The sequence below is a fragment of the Argentina silus genome (genome assembly GCF_951799395.1).
Source record: "Argentina silus genome assembly, chromosome: 12".
Lineage (NCBI taxonomy): Eukaryota > Metazoa > Chordata > Actinopteri > Argentiniformes > Argentinidae > Argentina > Argentina silus.
Window position 1 is genome coordinate 13,232,705 of NC_139666.1, and position 17,500 is coordinate 13,250,204.

General features: G+C 50.8%; 1 protein-coding gene across 1 annotated transcript in view; it reads left to right on the forward strand.

Annotated features, from left to right (window-relative positions):
• The window catches only part of igsf3 (immunoglobulin superfamily, member 3), a gene marked incomplete at its 5' end in the record, with an annotated part of 31,783 nt that overhangs the window by 3,106 nt on the left and 11,177 nt on the right, over positions 1-17,500 (forward strand). Inside the window, 4 exons of the mRNA XM_083682125.1 lie at positions 594-1,013; positions 4,381-4,767; positions 7,724-8,131; positions 11,226-11,651. Of these exons, the coding sequence (XP_083538251.1) occupies positions 594-1,013; positions 4,381-4,767; positions 7,724-8,131; positions 11,226-11,651 (1,641 nt within the window). The remainder of the gene's footprint in view (positions 1-593; positions 1,014-4,380; positions 4,768-7,723; positions 8,132-11,225; positions 11,652-17,500) is intronic.

Consider the following 17,500-nt stretch of genomic DNA (forward strand, 5'->3'; position numbering starts at 1 on the left):
GGAGCGTTTTTAACACATCCCCCATTCCAAATCTGTCATGTCTCCCTTCTCACTTTCTCTCTCTTGCTCTTTCTCCCTCTCTCCCTTTCTCCCTCTCTTGCGCTCTGATCTTAACCAGCTGACTTTGAGTCTTCTGTGTTGTCAGCTATAGATAGTGATGAAAACCAAAAAATCTCTTCACTGTTGCTCATTTCAATGCATTGTCTGTATATTTAGAATGTGTGATCCAGTCACCCGTGTCGAAAAAACACAGCAATCTCAAGCTTCAGAGAGAGAGCGTTGTCAGTCTGGGGAGGGAGCCCTAGCTGTGTGTTGGGATAGAGTGGGTTAGAACCAGACATGCTTGGTGTCTGGGCCTGCGAGCGTTGTGCTTACTGGGAGGGGGGGGGGGGGGTTGGATGTGTCATCTGGTCACAACAACCTTCATTGTCACTGATACTGTACACAAAGTCCAGTTTAATATTAACTGCACCCTTCATCTGCCTTCAATCCTGTTTTTAGATCCTCTTCTCCAGTTATTTGAGCACAAAACATTTCTTCTCTGACACTCGTTAATTCTGTTCTCTTCTTCCTCTCCTGTCCTCCTCCTGCAGTCATCCCCGACTCCCTCACCGTTACCGCGCCAGCGCAGACCCTCTCCAAGGTGGAGGGCGACACCCTGCAGCTGAACTGCGAGGTTTCCCGGACGACCACTCAGCACACTCACCTGTCTGTGGGCTGGTATCTGCGCTCCCCTGACGACGGGACAGCCCCGCCCCAGGAAGTGCTGACTCTGTCTCGGGACTTTGTTCTGCGGGCGGGGGGGCCGTACAGGCAGAGGATGGCTGCAGGGGACCTGAGGCTGGATAAGACCAGCGCCACGTCCTACAGACTGACCATCCACAGGCTGCAGCCTGCTGACCAGGGCCTGCTCTACTGCCAGGCCTCAGAGTGGATCCAGGACACGGACGGCAGCTGGTTCGCCATGACCCGCAAACAGGCCGACAAGACCCAGCTCCGAATACAGCCCACTGGTGAGAGGGGAGGGGGGAGGGGGGGGTTGCAGAGGTGTGTGTGTGTGTGTGTGTGTGTGTGGATGGATCATAGGCTGTCCCTGTTACACACAGGATCACACACAGACACAAACACTTGGTCTTCCTGAGTGCTGATCGCTATCTCAAACTAAGCTAATTAGAGCATTATGGAGGGCTTAACCAAACCTCCACAGACTGTCCCAATCTCTGTGTGTGTGTGTGTGTGTGTGTGTGTGTGTGTGTGTGTGTGTGTGTGTGTGTGTGTGTGTGTGTGTGTGTGTGTGTGTGTGTGTGTGTGTGTGTGTGTGTGTGTGTGTGTGTGTGTGTGTGTGTGTGTGTGTGTGTGTGTGTGCGCGTGTGCGTGTGTGCGCGTGTGTGTGTGATGGACAGGAATCCTCTAGAGAAAGCCTGATACCCTGTTACCAAGGTCACAGATCAAATATTTGGGGTTTAAAAGACAGACACACACACATACTGAGGCTCTGAAAGGGTGTTTCATGGTGAAACCCTTCCGTTCCGTTCATCTCCAATAAGTAGTAGTCTGTGACTGGGTGATCAGAGGTTAAACAGCGAACTTCCTTATGGTTCCGTCACTCTGCTCCATTGACAACCTCCCTCTGTTCTAGCACTGCTCCCTCTGTTCTAGCCCTGCTCCCTCTGTTCTAGCACTGCTCCCTCTGTTCTAGCCCTGCTCCCTCTGTTCTAGCACTGCTCCCTCTGTTCTAGCCCTGCTCCCTCTGTTCTAGCACTGCTCCCTCTGTTCTAGCCCTGCTCCCTCTGTTCTAGCCCTGCTCCCTCTGTTCTAGCCCTGCTCCCTCTGTTCTAGCACTGCTCCCTCTGTTCTAGCCCTGCTCCCTCTGTTCTAGCACTGCTCCCTCTGTTCTAGCCCTGCTCCCTCTGTTCTAGCCCTGCTCCCTCTGTTCTAGCCCTGCTCCCTCTGTTCTAGCCCTGCTCCCTCTGTTCTAGCACTGTGTAAGAGACAGAAGCTGGATTGTTTTTGACTCGACCCTCTCTCAGCCACCTAGAGAGAGAGGTGATGATCTAGCAACAAGCCGTCAATCTCTAACCCGTCGGACAACGACAGAGAGTCAGAGCTACAATACGTACACACGCACAATAACAGTATGCTATTGTGTCTCACAGTACACTCCAAAAATCCCTTTCTGTACTTCACTGGAGCACGATTAGATCTCTGATAAATGTCTGAATATTAACAGAATTATGAAGGAGTTATTCACATGCCAGCGTCTGAGTCAATACACTCTTACAAGGGAAAGCGTTTTGTCATTTTCGGTAGAAGAGTGAACCCCCCCTGAACCGATGGTTCTTGATGGCACCCCTAGATTGTGAGGCTGAGAGGAGGAGGCTGAGAGGAGGAGGCTGTATGTGAAGGCAGCCTGTCTGAGGAGCATCTCCGCGCCTCTTCCACCCCCTCTCTCCTTTATAATCTATAATGGATGGGATTGTTGTAGCGTGACGAAGGGAATACAGCCGGGCGTGTGCGTGTGTGTGTGCGTGTGTGTGTGCGTGTGCGTGCGTGCGTGTGTGTGCGTGCGTGCGTGCGTGTGTGTGCGTGTGTGTGTGTGTGCATGCCTGTGCGCCTGCGTGAAGCTCCTTCATTAGGCTTCCAGTATTACCGAGAGAGTGGATCCAGAGGCAGCCCCATCACTGGCTAATCACCCACAGACAGAGCAGAGAGAGGCCAGGCATGGACAGAATCCTAATGCACTCCCCCCCCCCACCCCTCCCCCAACCCCTCCCTCAACCCCTCCCTCTCTCTATCTCCTTATTCTCTGCACTCTCTCTGTCTCTCACTGCATCTAATTTTTTTTATGTTTTCTCTCTGCTCTTTTTAATGTCTCCGCCTTCATCATCTGTCTGTCCCTTGCTTGTCTCTCACTTTCCTCTCAACACTCTCCTGGTTGGACTTAGTTCTCAGTTGGCGTGTTTATTATTGAGTTCCTTTTAGTTTAGTGGCTGTGTGTCCTTGTCAAACCAGGTCACGGCTCCTTCGGTTTAGACCCCGGAAAAACAGGTCAGAAGAGCTTGATGGCATAACACAATATCCTGCTGCTCCATTGGTCAGCAAGGGACCGAACGCCACTGGCCGTTGTTTTGGCATCTACGTTCCGCTCTATTAGTGCTGACGTGTGTGTTTGTGTGTTGTGTGTGTGTGTGTGTGTGTGTGTGTGTGTGTGTGTGTGTGTGTGTGTGTGTGTGTGTGTGTGTGTGTGTGTGTGTGTGTTTGATCTGCAATATGTCCTGTTAGTGCCAGTCTGTTAAAGATAGGTGTTGTTTTAGAGACAGGCACCCAGCATGAGGGCTCTGTGTGCGTGTGTGTCTGTACTTACGTGTGTGTGTGTGTGTAAATAGTTACCCCCCCCCCCCCCACACACACACACACTGTCCTGCATAACGATCCATGCCAACGCTACGGCAGGCTTTGAACTTTTCCACGAGTGTGTTTCTCAGGAAGTCTGTTTAAAGTGTTTATAATTACAGCCGGGGGCCAACACCTCAGAGTGAGGCGAAGCCAGCGTCTCTGATACAGAGAGCACCACGCTCGTCATGAGGAAATTAATACTGTAAATAAACGCAGTTTCTCGACGTGGTGTGCATCTGTAATTGGAGCCCAGTCAAAGCCAGGGTTGCCAATGTTTTTCCCTCTCTCCTCTGTCTCCAACACAGCGCAGAGGAGGGGAGAGCGCTTTTAGACTGCTGGAAGGAATTTTAATTAGGTGTGTTTTTATGTGGAGGTGAAACCAAGGGGAGTGGAGGAGGCTGAAGCTGTGTATTACGGCTGCTCACTGTCCACCCTTTTTATCTCTTCTCTCTCTGTCTCCACCTTCTCTCTCTCTCTCTCTCTCTCTCTCTCTCTCTCTACCTTCTCTCTACCTTCTCTCTCTCTCTCTCTCTCTCTACCTTCTCTCTACCTTCTCTCTCTCTCTCTCTACCTTCTCTCTCTCTCTCGGTTGCTCTTCATCTCTCTATTTTCCCTCCGTCTCTGCCCCGACTGTGACAGACGTGGATATTAGAGGACGTGGTGTCATGCATATCAATTTCAAACCCATATTCACACCAGTCTGTATTTCTCATATGTAGATAACAGAACAAATTGCTCTGAGGGTGTAGCGACAGAAACAGCTTCAACACTTCTTTAATTAGGGTGTTGAGCAATACACACACGAGGTGTTGACTGTTTGAGGAGGCTGGAGGGGGTAAAACTGCTGCTGTCAATGTTTATATTATTCTGACAAATGTTCTTTTGCGCTCTCTCCACCTGCTCCCTCTCTCTCTCTCTCTCTACCCCCCCCCCCCCCTCCACCACCACCACCACTTCTCTCTTATCTTCCCCTCACCCCCCCAGATCGGGACTTTAGTATCCAGGTGAGCACGGAGCGGAGGTCCTTCACGGCCGGTGAGCCGCTGGAGCTGCGCTGCACCATCGACGCTCAGAACGTCCCCGAGCGCTTCTTCTCGGTGTCGTGGGTGTTCAGCAGCTCGCCGGTGGCCGTGGTGGGACCCAGCGCCGTGCCCATCCTGGGACCCGATTACTTAGCCCGCGAGGCCGCGGGTCACATGACCGTGCGCAAGGAGAGCCCTGCTGTGCACCTGCTGAAGCTGCAGCGCCTGAGTCCAGAGGACGCCGGGAAATACATCTGCCGGGTGACGGAGAGGGAGAAAACGCCCACGGGAGACTTCATCGACCGCAGCAAGAGGTCCCGCAACGTCCAGATCACCGTCCAGGCCCTGAGTGAGTAACACACCCTCCTATTGGCCCTCGGGTTAATAACAAAGCTTCCAATTGGCTCCTCAGTCAGTCTGACATGGCCTGTCCGATCGGCCCCTTCATAATCATAGTATTTGTTTTAATGACATGCATTATCCAGTCCCACACTGAGCGCCCTCCCTCCCTCTCTCTCTGGGGTCAGATACCTCTCTTACAAGAGAACAGCCTCCATTGTGAGCTGTGAGTCACAGAGAGAATGTTGCCTTTCTTTATTCCTGGGGTATTTTCTGTATGAGTGGATTGCTAAAGATTGGTAATGCGGTATTACGGCCCTTCACATTTCCTGGGCTCAGCTAGCGGCTCTGAGCACTAGCAGGATAATGGAGAGCAGGAGAGAGCGGTAGCTGAAGGAGGCTGAGCTAACAGCCGTGAAATGAGAGCGTGGAGAAAGAGAGGGAGAGAATGAGGCCTACCTCTCCAGGGCCCTCTAATGGATCCCCAGGCTAAATGAATGTGTTCTGCTGTGGCAGAGGAGCCCAGCTGGGCTGCAGAGGGGTGGCTGGTGGGGGTGTGCAGACTGTGGAGGCCGGGAGGCCAGTGAATGCCTAATCAACTATAAACCCCCCATAACCTTCCCTGCAGTATCATTCTTCCACTTTATTCTTCCACGTTATTGTGACGGTCAGAGCTAGAGAAGCCTGAAGTGCAGGACACAGAGTCAGGACACGTATATATCACAGGAACCGGGTTTTCATGAAGGAGTAGAGCGAACGGAATGGCAGGGCAGAATGACAAGCAGGCAGGGTGGCAGGCAGGGTGGCAGGCGGCCAGGCAGGCAGAAACCGGGGAGTGGCACTGAACAAAAGAGAGAGCGCTGATAGTTAAATAGTAAGTACAGTAATGCTCTGAGTAATAAATGCTACAAAGAGAAAAGAGAAAGTAAATGCTACAACGATCTGGTGACGAGTGGATGGGAAGCCGGGGTTTAAATCCTGCGTGGTGATGAGATGATGAACCGCAGGTGTGTCAACAGAGCAGGTAGAGTGGAAGACGTGAACTAGATCCAGCTGGAGCCTGGGGCCACGCCCTCACACACACACACACACACAGACAGACAGAGACAGACAGGGGAGAGAGAGCCTGGCACAGGCTAGGTGGAAGTGTCCATGGCCACATCCCCCATTCCATCTCTTATCTATATTTCTGAGGCTTTGCCTTGAATCCTGAGGGCAGCTGTTACCAGCATGTAAAACACATAAATAACCCACCCCTATGCCAGAACCCCCTCCCAACTAACCCAAACAACATCCCCAAAACAAACCCCCCTCTCCCCCATGTCTCCAGTAATCCCCAGAGATGCTCTTTAATGGAGGCTTTCGTTTTTCAAACAAAGGGGTTTTATGTCCTGTTAAAGCTGCTCATGTGTTTTTACTGTGTAATAACTATGGTTACTGGAAAGGAGCCTTAATGGAGTGGAGGGGGCTCTGGGGTAATGGTGGGGCATAACCCCCACCCCCCACCCCCGCAAACACACACACATGCCTCTAACCCCTTCTATCTGGGCCAATTACACAGCGCCCCCCTGTGTCACCCTGATTGGGGTGTTGGGTGACATGGGTGGGTGTGAGGGGTAGGCAGAGCCGGCAGTAGGAGAGAGAGAGAGAGAGATGTAAACACTGCTGACAAATCAGTGGTGATGGATGAGTTTACCTTCAGCTGGAGAGAGAGAGGTCCTGACGCACCGCTGTGAATCACAAACAGACAGGGAGAGAAAGGGGGGTGGGGGGGGGGGGGGGTAGTAGAGAGAGTGGGATTGAGAATGAGCAATGTCCATACAAACAGAAAGTAAGGGGGAGGGGGGTGGAGAAAGGGATTGATAAAAAGAGAGAAAGAAACAGAGGGGTCTAAGAAAGGGAGGAGAGATGAGAAAAAAGAGTGGGAGAGCGAGAGACAGAGAGACAGAGACAGAGACAGAGACACACACCCAGACCCAGGATTTGTGGAAAAGATGTCTCTCTGCCTACCTAACCATGACATCTCATGTTCTCACACGTTCCCATTGACATGTAAGGGCGAAAGAGAGAACAAATGTATAATGTATTTAGTGGGGAGAAGGAAAAGGAGCCAAATTGATTGAAATAGACAGAAAAAGAAAAAGGGAGCGAGGCTTTCCTTTTGTTCATTTGAGTGTGAAAGACATGAGAGGCTGCTTTCGTCTGTATTCTCAAAGAGCTCTGGCTTATTAAGACAGGTGGTTAGCTCAGAGAAAAACCCTCAGACCCTGACAAGAGGGAGAGAAGAGAGAGAAAAACCCTCCCTTATATCCCAGAGACTCAACCACTCACCCCCTGGGGTTAATGGGGGTTTGAGGGCCAGGCCGGGCCAAGCCCGTGCTCCTCGGTCTGTGATGGTGGGGCGGTAATGTGATGAGAGCAGAGCTGCATTAAAACACAGGGGGACGGCACACTGAACACTTTTATCCTGCTTCTTCTGAGGCGGAATCCTTCAGACGCTGAGCCCTCTGATCTAGGGGGGGGGGGGGCGTCCCCGAAGTCTGGGTTGACCGTGGAGCTGTGTTACAGTGGTGTGAGGAATAGGATCCTCTCACCCCCACACCAGTCCACCAGGGCCCCCCCGCTTCTGACAGCCACTCTCAGATGCCTGAGGCCAGTGCAGAGTGATAATCTCCCACAGCAGACACACACGACACACACTGCCAAAGCCAGTATAGACTAGTCCTCTAGTCCACACCATCATCTGGGTTTCCTGCATGTGCTCTTTTGTACAGTGCCGCATGAATTTTTCAACACGTGAAGCCTGACACTATTATTTCACAAATTCAACTTTTAGAAATATAGTATACGATAAATATTTAAGTGGTTTCCAGCATCATTTACTCACTTTTTCTTTTCTTTTTTTTACTTTCTCTCTCTCTCCCTCCCCCCAACCACACTCTTTCACCCATCTCTCCCTCTACCAGAGAGCAATATTACAGTGTCATTGTCCAGTAACTCATCGGAGGTCCAGGAGGGGGATGTGGTCCAGCTGACCTGCTCTATCCGTACCACCACGGGCCCTCTCTCAGTCACCTGGCAGTGGAGCGAGAAGCCGGGCTCTGGACCGGCCCAGGAGCTGGCCTCTGTGGACCGGGACGGGACGGTGCGCCCAGGCCCGGGGTACCGCGAGCGCTCCAGCTACGGGGAGGTCCGTGTGGAGAGGGTACGAGGCGACGCCTACATCCTGTCCCTGTACAACGCCGTCCCTGGGGATGAGGGCCAGTACCGGTGCACGGCCACAGAGTGGCTCCAGACCGGGACAGAACCAGACCAGAGCTGGGACAAGATAGGAGAGAAAGCAGCTACCAAGGCCATCACTGTGAAGACAGTCGGTGAGTTTTGTGCAAGGGGGGGTCTCTCTCTCTCTCTGTCTCGCTCTCACTCACACACAGACACACACACACACACACACAGACCCACATTTGGACCAGGATAAAGGGCGTAGTAGACTCAGCCAGGAACATTTCAGGGACCGCAATGGTAAATGGTAGAGACATGAATGGCTCAGAGTGAGACACAGGTCTACACTGCTGAATAAAGCATGGTTTATTCATGTAGAGCCAAGGGGAAAGGGCCATTACAACACAGTCCACAACACTGTTACCAAACATCAGAGGTAGTGGGAAATGAACACACAAAAATCTTAAGGCAAATTCACACCCACACGTTGTACACACGCGCACACACACACACACAGATTAACAGAAATTATTAGAATGAAAATGCAGCAGAAATGTGTTTCACAGTCTGAGGCTTTTCTCTGTCAGTGCTGAGTTAAGCTGAACATCCCGGGTACAGGCTGAGGAAGCCACTGGAGCGGAGCAGTGAGGGGCTGTGGAGCCAAGGGCTCAGGGCTCAGCACACACACACACACACACACACAGACAGACAGACAGACACATACACAGACACATACACACACACAGACAGACAGACAGACACACACACACACACACACACACACAGACACATACACACACAGACAGACAGACAGACACATACATACACACACACACACACACACACACACACACACACAGAGCAAGAGCCCTCCCTGTCTCTCAGGAGAGATTAGTCCCCTGCAGCAGGACACTCTGGTGCTGGAGTGGAGAAAGACAGGAAGTCTGAATTTTAAGTGGCCATTTGTTGAGTTTCAGCAACAATGGATACAATATGTAAACTTGGATGATAATGGATGTTGTTATTTTGTGTGGGGGAGTGTCCTATGGGTGTGCGTTACTCTTATGCCAGGTGTGTGTGTGTGTGTGTGTGTGTGTGTGTGTGTGTGTGTGTGTGTGTGTGTGTGTCGGATTAGAGTTGTTTAGCTTCTGCTTGCCTCAGTCTACTTGTCTCTCTACCTTGTATTCTGCAGAGCCTCAAACAGGCATGCCAGGTATAGATAGGCCTGCACTATTTTCCTCTGTTCCTTCTCCTCTTTGTTATTTTCTTACCCCCCTCTTTTCCACATTCATTCCCTCTACCTCTCTTCTCGAATTGCCTTTCCTCCATGATAGATGTCCCATGGGGCACTGGTGTCCTATGGAGTGTTCAGAGGGACTGATGTGTTTTTTGTTGCCATGGCGAAGTTTAAGTTGCTCATTAGAGAGTTGGGAGTTCCTGATAGCTGATTGGCTAAAGAGCCCCCTGGAGTTACTGGGTTAGCAGGTCTGTGTAGGCCAGGCTCTGATTTCACACACACACACACACACACACGCACACACATAAACACACACACACGCACGACAGGACAGGACAAATCACATAAATGTTTAAAGACCCCTGTGGTGTACGCAGGAAATCAGTATAAAATCATCTTTCCTATCACAGAGGCAGACAATGAGGGAGATGGATGGATGAGAAGAGAGGGAGAGAGAAAAGAGCTAAACGAGAGATAGAAGGAGAGAGGAGAGTTATTGTCTGGAGAATTATAGCCTGTGGCTGCACTCCCAGCTGTAGCCAACACTCTGGACATAAAACCATCGATTACACACCTTGAAGGACACCAGGGACGACAGGCTGTCAGGAGAGAGAGAGAGAGAGAGAGAGAGAGAGAGGGGGAGAGAGAAATGAGAATAATGGAGAAATCTGCAAAGCGTAAAATATATGAGTTATCTGATCTTGTAAATATCAGAGTCTGTCAAATCCCCCCCACTCACTGCCCTCACTGTCATTCCACTTCTTCGCTCTAGGGTGAATATATCAAAATGGACTCTGTTTTCTGTTACAACCTGAGACTGTAAAAGGAATGGACACACAAGTCTGATGTCACCTAATTCATTTCAATGCTAGTAGCTTGTGTCGCTAGTCCGCCAATGAAATGCGTACTTCCTCCTCGCCATCTTGGGTTTTCCGCCCCCACAGAACGCACTCGGTGTCCAATCTCATGTAGAACAATGTGAGAGCCCAAAGGCAGACCCTGTTACAGCGTAAGGGATGTTTCTTAAATAGCTGGACAGATACTTGGAGGAATTCTTACTTGTCTCTATCTCGCTCTCATTCTCTCTACCTGTGGTATAGGTGAACTGTAGGTAGCCCCTATTATCTGGACCAGGGTGTGTTGTTATCTTAATGAGGAAGGTTTGGACTGGGCGGAGTGTAGGAAGCAGATTGAATGTCAGCGCTTGGAGGAAACCTCTCCCTGGAGTATTCTCTGTAGCTTCACCATTAGTTCTGAGCCCTGCTTTCACAGTCAAGTACACACGCACACACGCACACACACACACATACACACACACACACGCACACACACACACATACACACACACGCACACACACACACGTGCGCATACAGTACACACACTCCCCGCCTTGACCAAATGTCTTAGAGTGCCTTCAGGGAGTCTGGAGAAATCGATCCCAGCAGCTCTGTCAGCATAGGCTCTGTATCTAAGACCCAGTGCACCCTGGGTAAATACCGTGTGGGCCAATCTCAGGCCGGGGAATCCGTCCCTATGGGCCGACCCTGAGAGAATTTCTGAATCACTAATAACACAGGCATTATCTAAAGCCTCATATTCAGATCATCCTGCTGTGGATCGTAGAACGGTAATGGGCTGTAATAGCTAACTTAATGGTAGGGGGTCATTATTCAACTCTCATTTAATACCACTCACTCCCTCTCTCTCTCTCTCTCAATCTATCACTCTCTCCTTTTCTCTGCTGGGTTGAAGGACTGGGTTGTTCCGGTTAGACACCATCATGGTGCCTTCAACATCATACCTTTGTCAGTGTTTACAGATCTGAGGGGATGATTAATCAATGTCATGGCCTTCAACTGGCAAGCTTCCACCCTGTTGCTTATACCTATCCAGTTGTGTTAGTTCTTCAAGACACCATGGTTTGGGTAGAGGAGGAGGGAAGGGATTGATTTTTAACTTGATTTTTAACATGTCATTTCCTGTTTTTTTTGCCCCCCCCCCCCCCAAGAATCCTCCTTCGTGGTGTCAGCGTCATCACGGACACCCAGCGTGACCTTCGGCGACTCGTTTGACCTGCAGTGCCTGGTCAAGCCTCAACACAACCCCCGCGTTCCCGCCTCCGTCACCTGGCGCTTCCAGCCCGCGGGCGCCGGGTCCGGGGAGGGAGAGGGTGGCGAGTTCAGAGACCTGGTGACGTTCACACGGGAGGGGACCCTGCAGTGGGGAGAGCAGCTCCTGGGTCTGGGCACCCGTACCACCGTGGACCGTTCCCATGCCAACACCAACTTCCGCCTGTCAGTGACACGCGCCGGGCGCCGCGAGGCGGGGACTTACCAGTGCTCGGCCCTGCTGTGGAGGAAGAACTACGACAACACCTGGAGCAAAGTGGCCAACCGCACGTCCAACCTGCTGGGGATCAGTGTCCTCCAGCCAGGTAAGACAGCAACTCACACACAAGTACACCTCCGTCACACACAACTCAGACACATACACACACTCGAGATCGAATGTTGTAGAGCAGAGGGGAATTCTCTGTGCTTTAATTGCTCTCTGTCTCTGGTTTTAGTGGCTTGTGTGTGTGTGTGTGTGTGTGTGTGTGTGTGTGTGTGTGTGTGTGTGTGTGTGTGTCAGAACAGGGGCAGGGAGGGCGGAAGCTCCTAATGGAGCACAGTAGATGGATCGTTAATATCCCCCCAGGAAGAGAGACTAGGAGAAAGTGGGTGGAGGAGAGAAAGAGGCGGGGGGAGGGGGGGGGGGGGAGGACTGGGAAAGAGAGAGAGAAAAGAGGGACATGTCCTTGAACTCTTTCCCTCTGCAGCTCAAACAAAGAGTCCACTGCCTACACCCCCCCTCAGTAGTCTTCTGCTCCCAACATACAGTGCCTTTCTATACACACACCCCCCCCCCCCCCCCCCCCCCAGACACATACACACACACAGAGAGAGGTCTGAACAAACACACTGTGGTACTCGAGGGAGGGAAGTGTTTGACTGTGTGCTGTGGGGGGACTTTCATTCTCTGGAAGGAATTGGTAGTTTCTGTTTTCTCTCTCTGTGTGGAGTTCAGATGACAGTCATGTGAACCCTGGCTGTGGCGTTGTGTGATTCTGGTTTGAGCCTATGTTTGTTTGGACCGCAGCTCCTCATTATAGCCATGACTTTCTGGTAGCTCGCTGCGTTCCTCCACATAAACAAAGGCACACACACACACACACACACACTGAGCCCTAAAATGGCCTGTCCTTGGTAGGAGACGGGTAACTGTGGTTTTTCTTTTTTCCTCCTGTCTCAGAAGCCCCTGTAGGCGGAGTTGCCTGAGGTTGTATTTAGAGTAAAGTGAGTGGTACAGCACTGCATGTGTGGGTGGGGTGAGAGGGAGGTTGGATACAGCTGTAAAGGCTCTGCAGTGACGTGTGTGTGTCTGTGTGTGTGTCTGTGTGTGTGTGTGTCTGTGTGTGTGTTGTGTCGTGTGTGTGCTATATTGTGCTGCACATGTTTCTGTGTGTGTGTGAGGCTCTGGGTTTCTCTGATGTGCTCAGGTGAAGATAACCAACAACCCAGCTGTCATCAGTTCAGTGAGTCTTGTGATCAATAACACTGGCAAATTGATCTAGTGAAATATAGTCATCTATACAGATTTCTATCTTCCCTCTCCCGATCTGCCTCTATTGATCTCTCTCACACACACACACAGACACACACACACACACAGCTCTGGGACCTGCAGTGCAGTGACAGTGTTGTGCTTGGCTCATTGTCTGACCTTAACCACTCGAGCTGAACGCACAGTTTCACTAGATCCTTCAGGAGCGATTTGGCAATCGACTTATCATCCTGAATGCTTGTTTAGTTTCCCTGATGTGCTTATCCCTAGTAAAGGAAGCCAGCAGATGACACACACACACACACATACACACACACACACACACACACACATACGAGTGTCACAGAGGAATGCTTTATTCACAGCATAGAGAAAGTCTCTTTTCTGGCTTCACTCCATCTCTGGTAATGCTATCAGTTACCATGACGAAACGATCAGTTAAGGTGTCTATGTGATCAGTCAGTGTGTAAAGCCCAGGCCAGACAGGAGCATTTCATTGGTTGTTTTGAGTAAATCCACCTCTTCAATTCCACCTGCTTTCACCTGCTGAGTCCACACACACAGCCCTGTCTTGTTTTTTTTATCAAAGTCTTGCTTTTTCCTACTGAGTTAGTCCTGAAGTCAGGTTAGACCGATGATTCATCTGAAGGTAGGCCGTCCCCTATCTCTCCTCGCGTCTCTTTCTCTCTCCGTTTCTTCTAAATGTTAACCTCTCCTGGCTAAATGAACGGTTGGCATTTGCAGTTTCTCTCTCTGTGAAGTCAGAACGGGAGTGGAGGTAATGAGGTGTGAGAGTATGCAGCAGCTGACCAGATATATTATTGAAGGACTTCAAATCATGCTTCCAGAGATGACTTCTCTATGTCTGCAAGAGCTTCCCCTCGCTGTGTGTGTGTGTGTGTGTGTGTGTGTGTGTGTGTATGTGTATGTGTGTGTGTTCTTTTTCCCTTGCTTGAAGGCATATATACAATTGTATGTCCTTTTAGAGTCACTTATGTATATACTATGTATGTAAACACTGGAGCAGTGCCACTGAGTGCTGTCTCTATGGGCCATCGCTGGGCCTGGGCCTGGGCCTGGGACTGGGACTGGGACTGGGACAGGACTGGATGGAAGGAGTTCCAGATGAGCAGATGATGAGAACACATGATGAGAACACATGATGATTTAGAGGGAGGTGAACTCACCTGGCAAAGGCTTGAGATCCACTCTGTAAAATGGAGTGGAAGGGATAAAGGAGAGACGGTTGAGAAGGCCCGGCCCCTCCACCTCAGCTCCAACCACAGCACCCTCCACCTCAGCTCCAAACACAGCACCCTCCACCTCAGCTCCAACCACAGCACCCTCCACCTCAGCTCCAACCACAGCACCCTCCACCTCAGCTCCAACCACAGCACCCTCCACCTCAGCTCCAACCACAGCACCCTCCACCTCAGCTCCAACCACAGCACCCTCCACCTCAGCTCCAAACACAGCACCCTCCACCTCAGCTCCAAACACAGCACCCTCCACCTCAGCTCCAACCACAGCACCCTCCACCTCAGCTCCAACCACAGCACCCTCCACCTCAGCTCCAACCACAGCACCCTCCACCTCAGCTCCAAACACAGCACCCTCCACCTCAGCTCCAACCACAGCACCCTCCACCTCAGCTCCAAACACAGCACCCTCCACCTCAGCTCCAACCACAGCACCCTCATCCTCAGCTCCCAACAGTTTGGCTCAAATATCCCCAGGCTACATGCAGGAGAGTTCCGCACGCACACACACACACACACACACACACACACACACACTGCCGAACTCCCTCCTGTGCAGAACTGTAATTATCTTATATACGAACAAGGTTCTATATTAGCCTTCGCTGCTTGAGACGCACACACAGACACACACACACTCACATATTGTGCGCGGCATACAATGGCAGGAATATTAGATTTCTCCTGATTGCGTTTTCTTTTTGTCTCTCTCTGAAATGTAATAAGAGCAAACACATGTTCTGTACCGCAGATCACCAGGGAAGCCTCAGTCTCCACGACACAATCTAATATCAGCTACTCATAACTCTGAATCACACACTTACACACACACACACACACACACACACACACTAACACACTATCTCATTATGCTGTATCTGTTTAATGGAACTGGAGCTCAGATTAATGGTGGTTTGGGGAATTTAATACATTTTCTCATCAGTGTGGGTTGGGGGTGTGTGGGTGTGTGTGTGTCTGTGTGGCTGTGTGGCTTGAGGAATGTGATATTAACGTTCTCCCTCCATTGGCTGTACTGGAATAGGAATGGAGCGGATGGGAGATGATAGAGGGAGGTGTCCTACTTAGTGCTTCTGGGGATCTCCACCTAAACGATAGCCTACATACAGCACACATGGTACAGCACAGGATAGTGGTGTGTGCTGTGAGTCAAGCCCACAAAGGGTTCTGTGGAGGGCAGCTGTGAGGGTGGATGGAATATAGGCGTCACATGAGGAAATGTACATGAACGTTGTTAGTACCCCCCCCCCCCCCCCCTCTCTCTCTCTCCCTCTCTCTCTTGCTCTCTCTCTCTCTCTCTATATATATATATATATATATATATATATATATATATATATATATATATATATATATATATATATATATACTTCTGTATATCTCTCTTGCTATTCTTCTCTGCACCCCCCCCCCCCCCTCTCTCTCTCACTCTCTCCCTCCCTCCCTCTCCCTCTCTCCTGTTCTAGGTCCTCAGTACCAGAGATGTGTCTTTAGTGTTAATGGATTTTGGCAGTAACAGATCTCTGTGCCCACGCTCCTTTCATGCCACCCATCACTGGTTGTACTGGAATAGGGCTGGAGAGGATGTGAGATGATGGAGCGAGGTGTCCTACTTAAAGCTTCTGGGGATCTCCATCTCTCTCTCTCTCTCCCTCCTCCCCCCCCCCCCCCTCTCTCTCTCTCTCTCTCACTATACTGTTCTAGGTCCTCAGTACCAGAGATGTGTCTAGTATTAATGGGTTCTGGCAGTAACAGATTTCTGTGCCCACTCTCTTTTCATGCCACCCGCCACAGCCTAACCCCCTCCCCCTTCTCACCCTCCTCCTCTGTTATTGATAGCGTTGGCGTCTCCCTGGTGACGGGAGGTTCCCGCTTATCAGAGAACGGTGTGTGTGTGTGTGTGTGTGTGTGTGTGTGTGTGTGTGGCTGTCCATCTCCATTAGAGAAGAGTCCTCCACCACCCAACACCACGGTCACACCACAGAGGGCACACCCTGACAGGACCATCCTGTCACTGTCTCTCCCTCTTTTTCTATTCTTCTCTCTCCCTCTCTCTCTCTGTCTGTCCTGCTCCCTCTATCCCTCTACCTTCCTTCCTTCCTTTTTCCTTCTCTCCTTCTCTGACGCGTCTTGCAATGCCTCAATCTTCTCAGTTGTTTTTCTATTTCTCTCTGAATGCTGTGTCCCCTGTGAGGGCCTGAGCCAGCTGATAGGGATGTCCTGGTTAAGACTTATCACTGTGTTGTTATTGTGACCGGGGTGTAAGCCTGATGATGTTATTATCAGGGCCGATTTTTATAAGCCTTATCATGGCATGTTTGGGCTGCACTTGGCACTGTTTGGGTCTGCCCCAAGCTTGCCCCAGGCACCACTCTCTGTCTGCTTGTGCTGTCTGCTTGTATCTGTACTGAAAACCCATCTCCCCCTCTCTCTCTCTCACACACACACACCCACACACAGGCACACACACGCAAGCGCACAGGCACACACACACATCACACGGTGGGTGATAAATTAAGAGCCTTTGTTTGAAGCACTCAAACAGAAAATCATTTCGAAAAAGGTCTTTGATTAATCATGTCTGATTGAAACACTCAAGGTCAGCTCATCCCCACGTCTCCCTCACAGGCTGCACACACACACACACACACACACACACACACACACACACACACACACAGCAAGAAAGATACACTCTCTCTCTCTCTCTTAACACACACACTTCCTAACCCTCCAAATCCCGATACTCCGCACACCCTCCCTAACCCATTCAATCTTCGGTTCATCTCCTTGTCCTCTTCAAATCACCAGGCAGCGATACATTCTCCATCTCCCCCTCCAGCTCCTCTCCGTAGGTTTTCCTCTGTCTCTATCTCACGCTGCGGCCGCAATTCTGTGTGTGTGTGTGTGTGTGTGTGTGTGGTGCTACTGCTGTAATTGAAGCCGTAACTCAGTGGTATAGTGGGATGCAGTGCACAGGGGCGCCACGTGTAAATCAGTGTCTAATAGAAGGAGCAGTGGAGAGCCTGTGGAGAAGAATAGCCTAGCACTAGGACTTGGCCCTGCCTTACCCTGCACTCCCCGGCCTCCTGCAGGCCAGCGAGCTTGGCCACAGTACACTCACTCACTCAGTCATCTTCAGGAAGGAGCAGCCTGCAGCCGAACGCTGCCTGGGTTCTCTCAAGAATATCTACGACCCCAGTCCACCGTGCTTTAATGGATATGATGTGTATTATGTTTACTAGCAGACCCCTTTCCCTGACACACACACGCACACAGACACACTCACAGACACAGACACATGCACGACTGCACGTGCACACACACACACACAGTCCAGTCTGGTATGGCTTTATTCATCACCCCCCCCCCCCTCATTCCCCTTCCTGGTTCTCCGGGATCA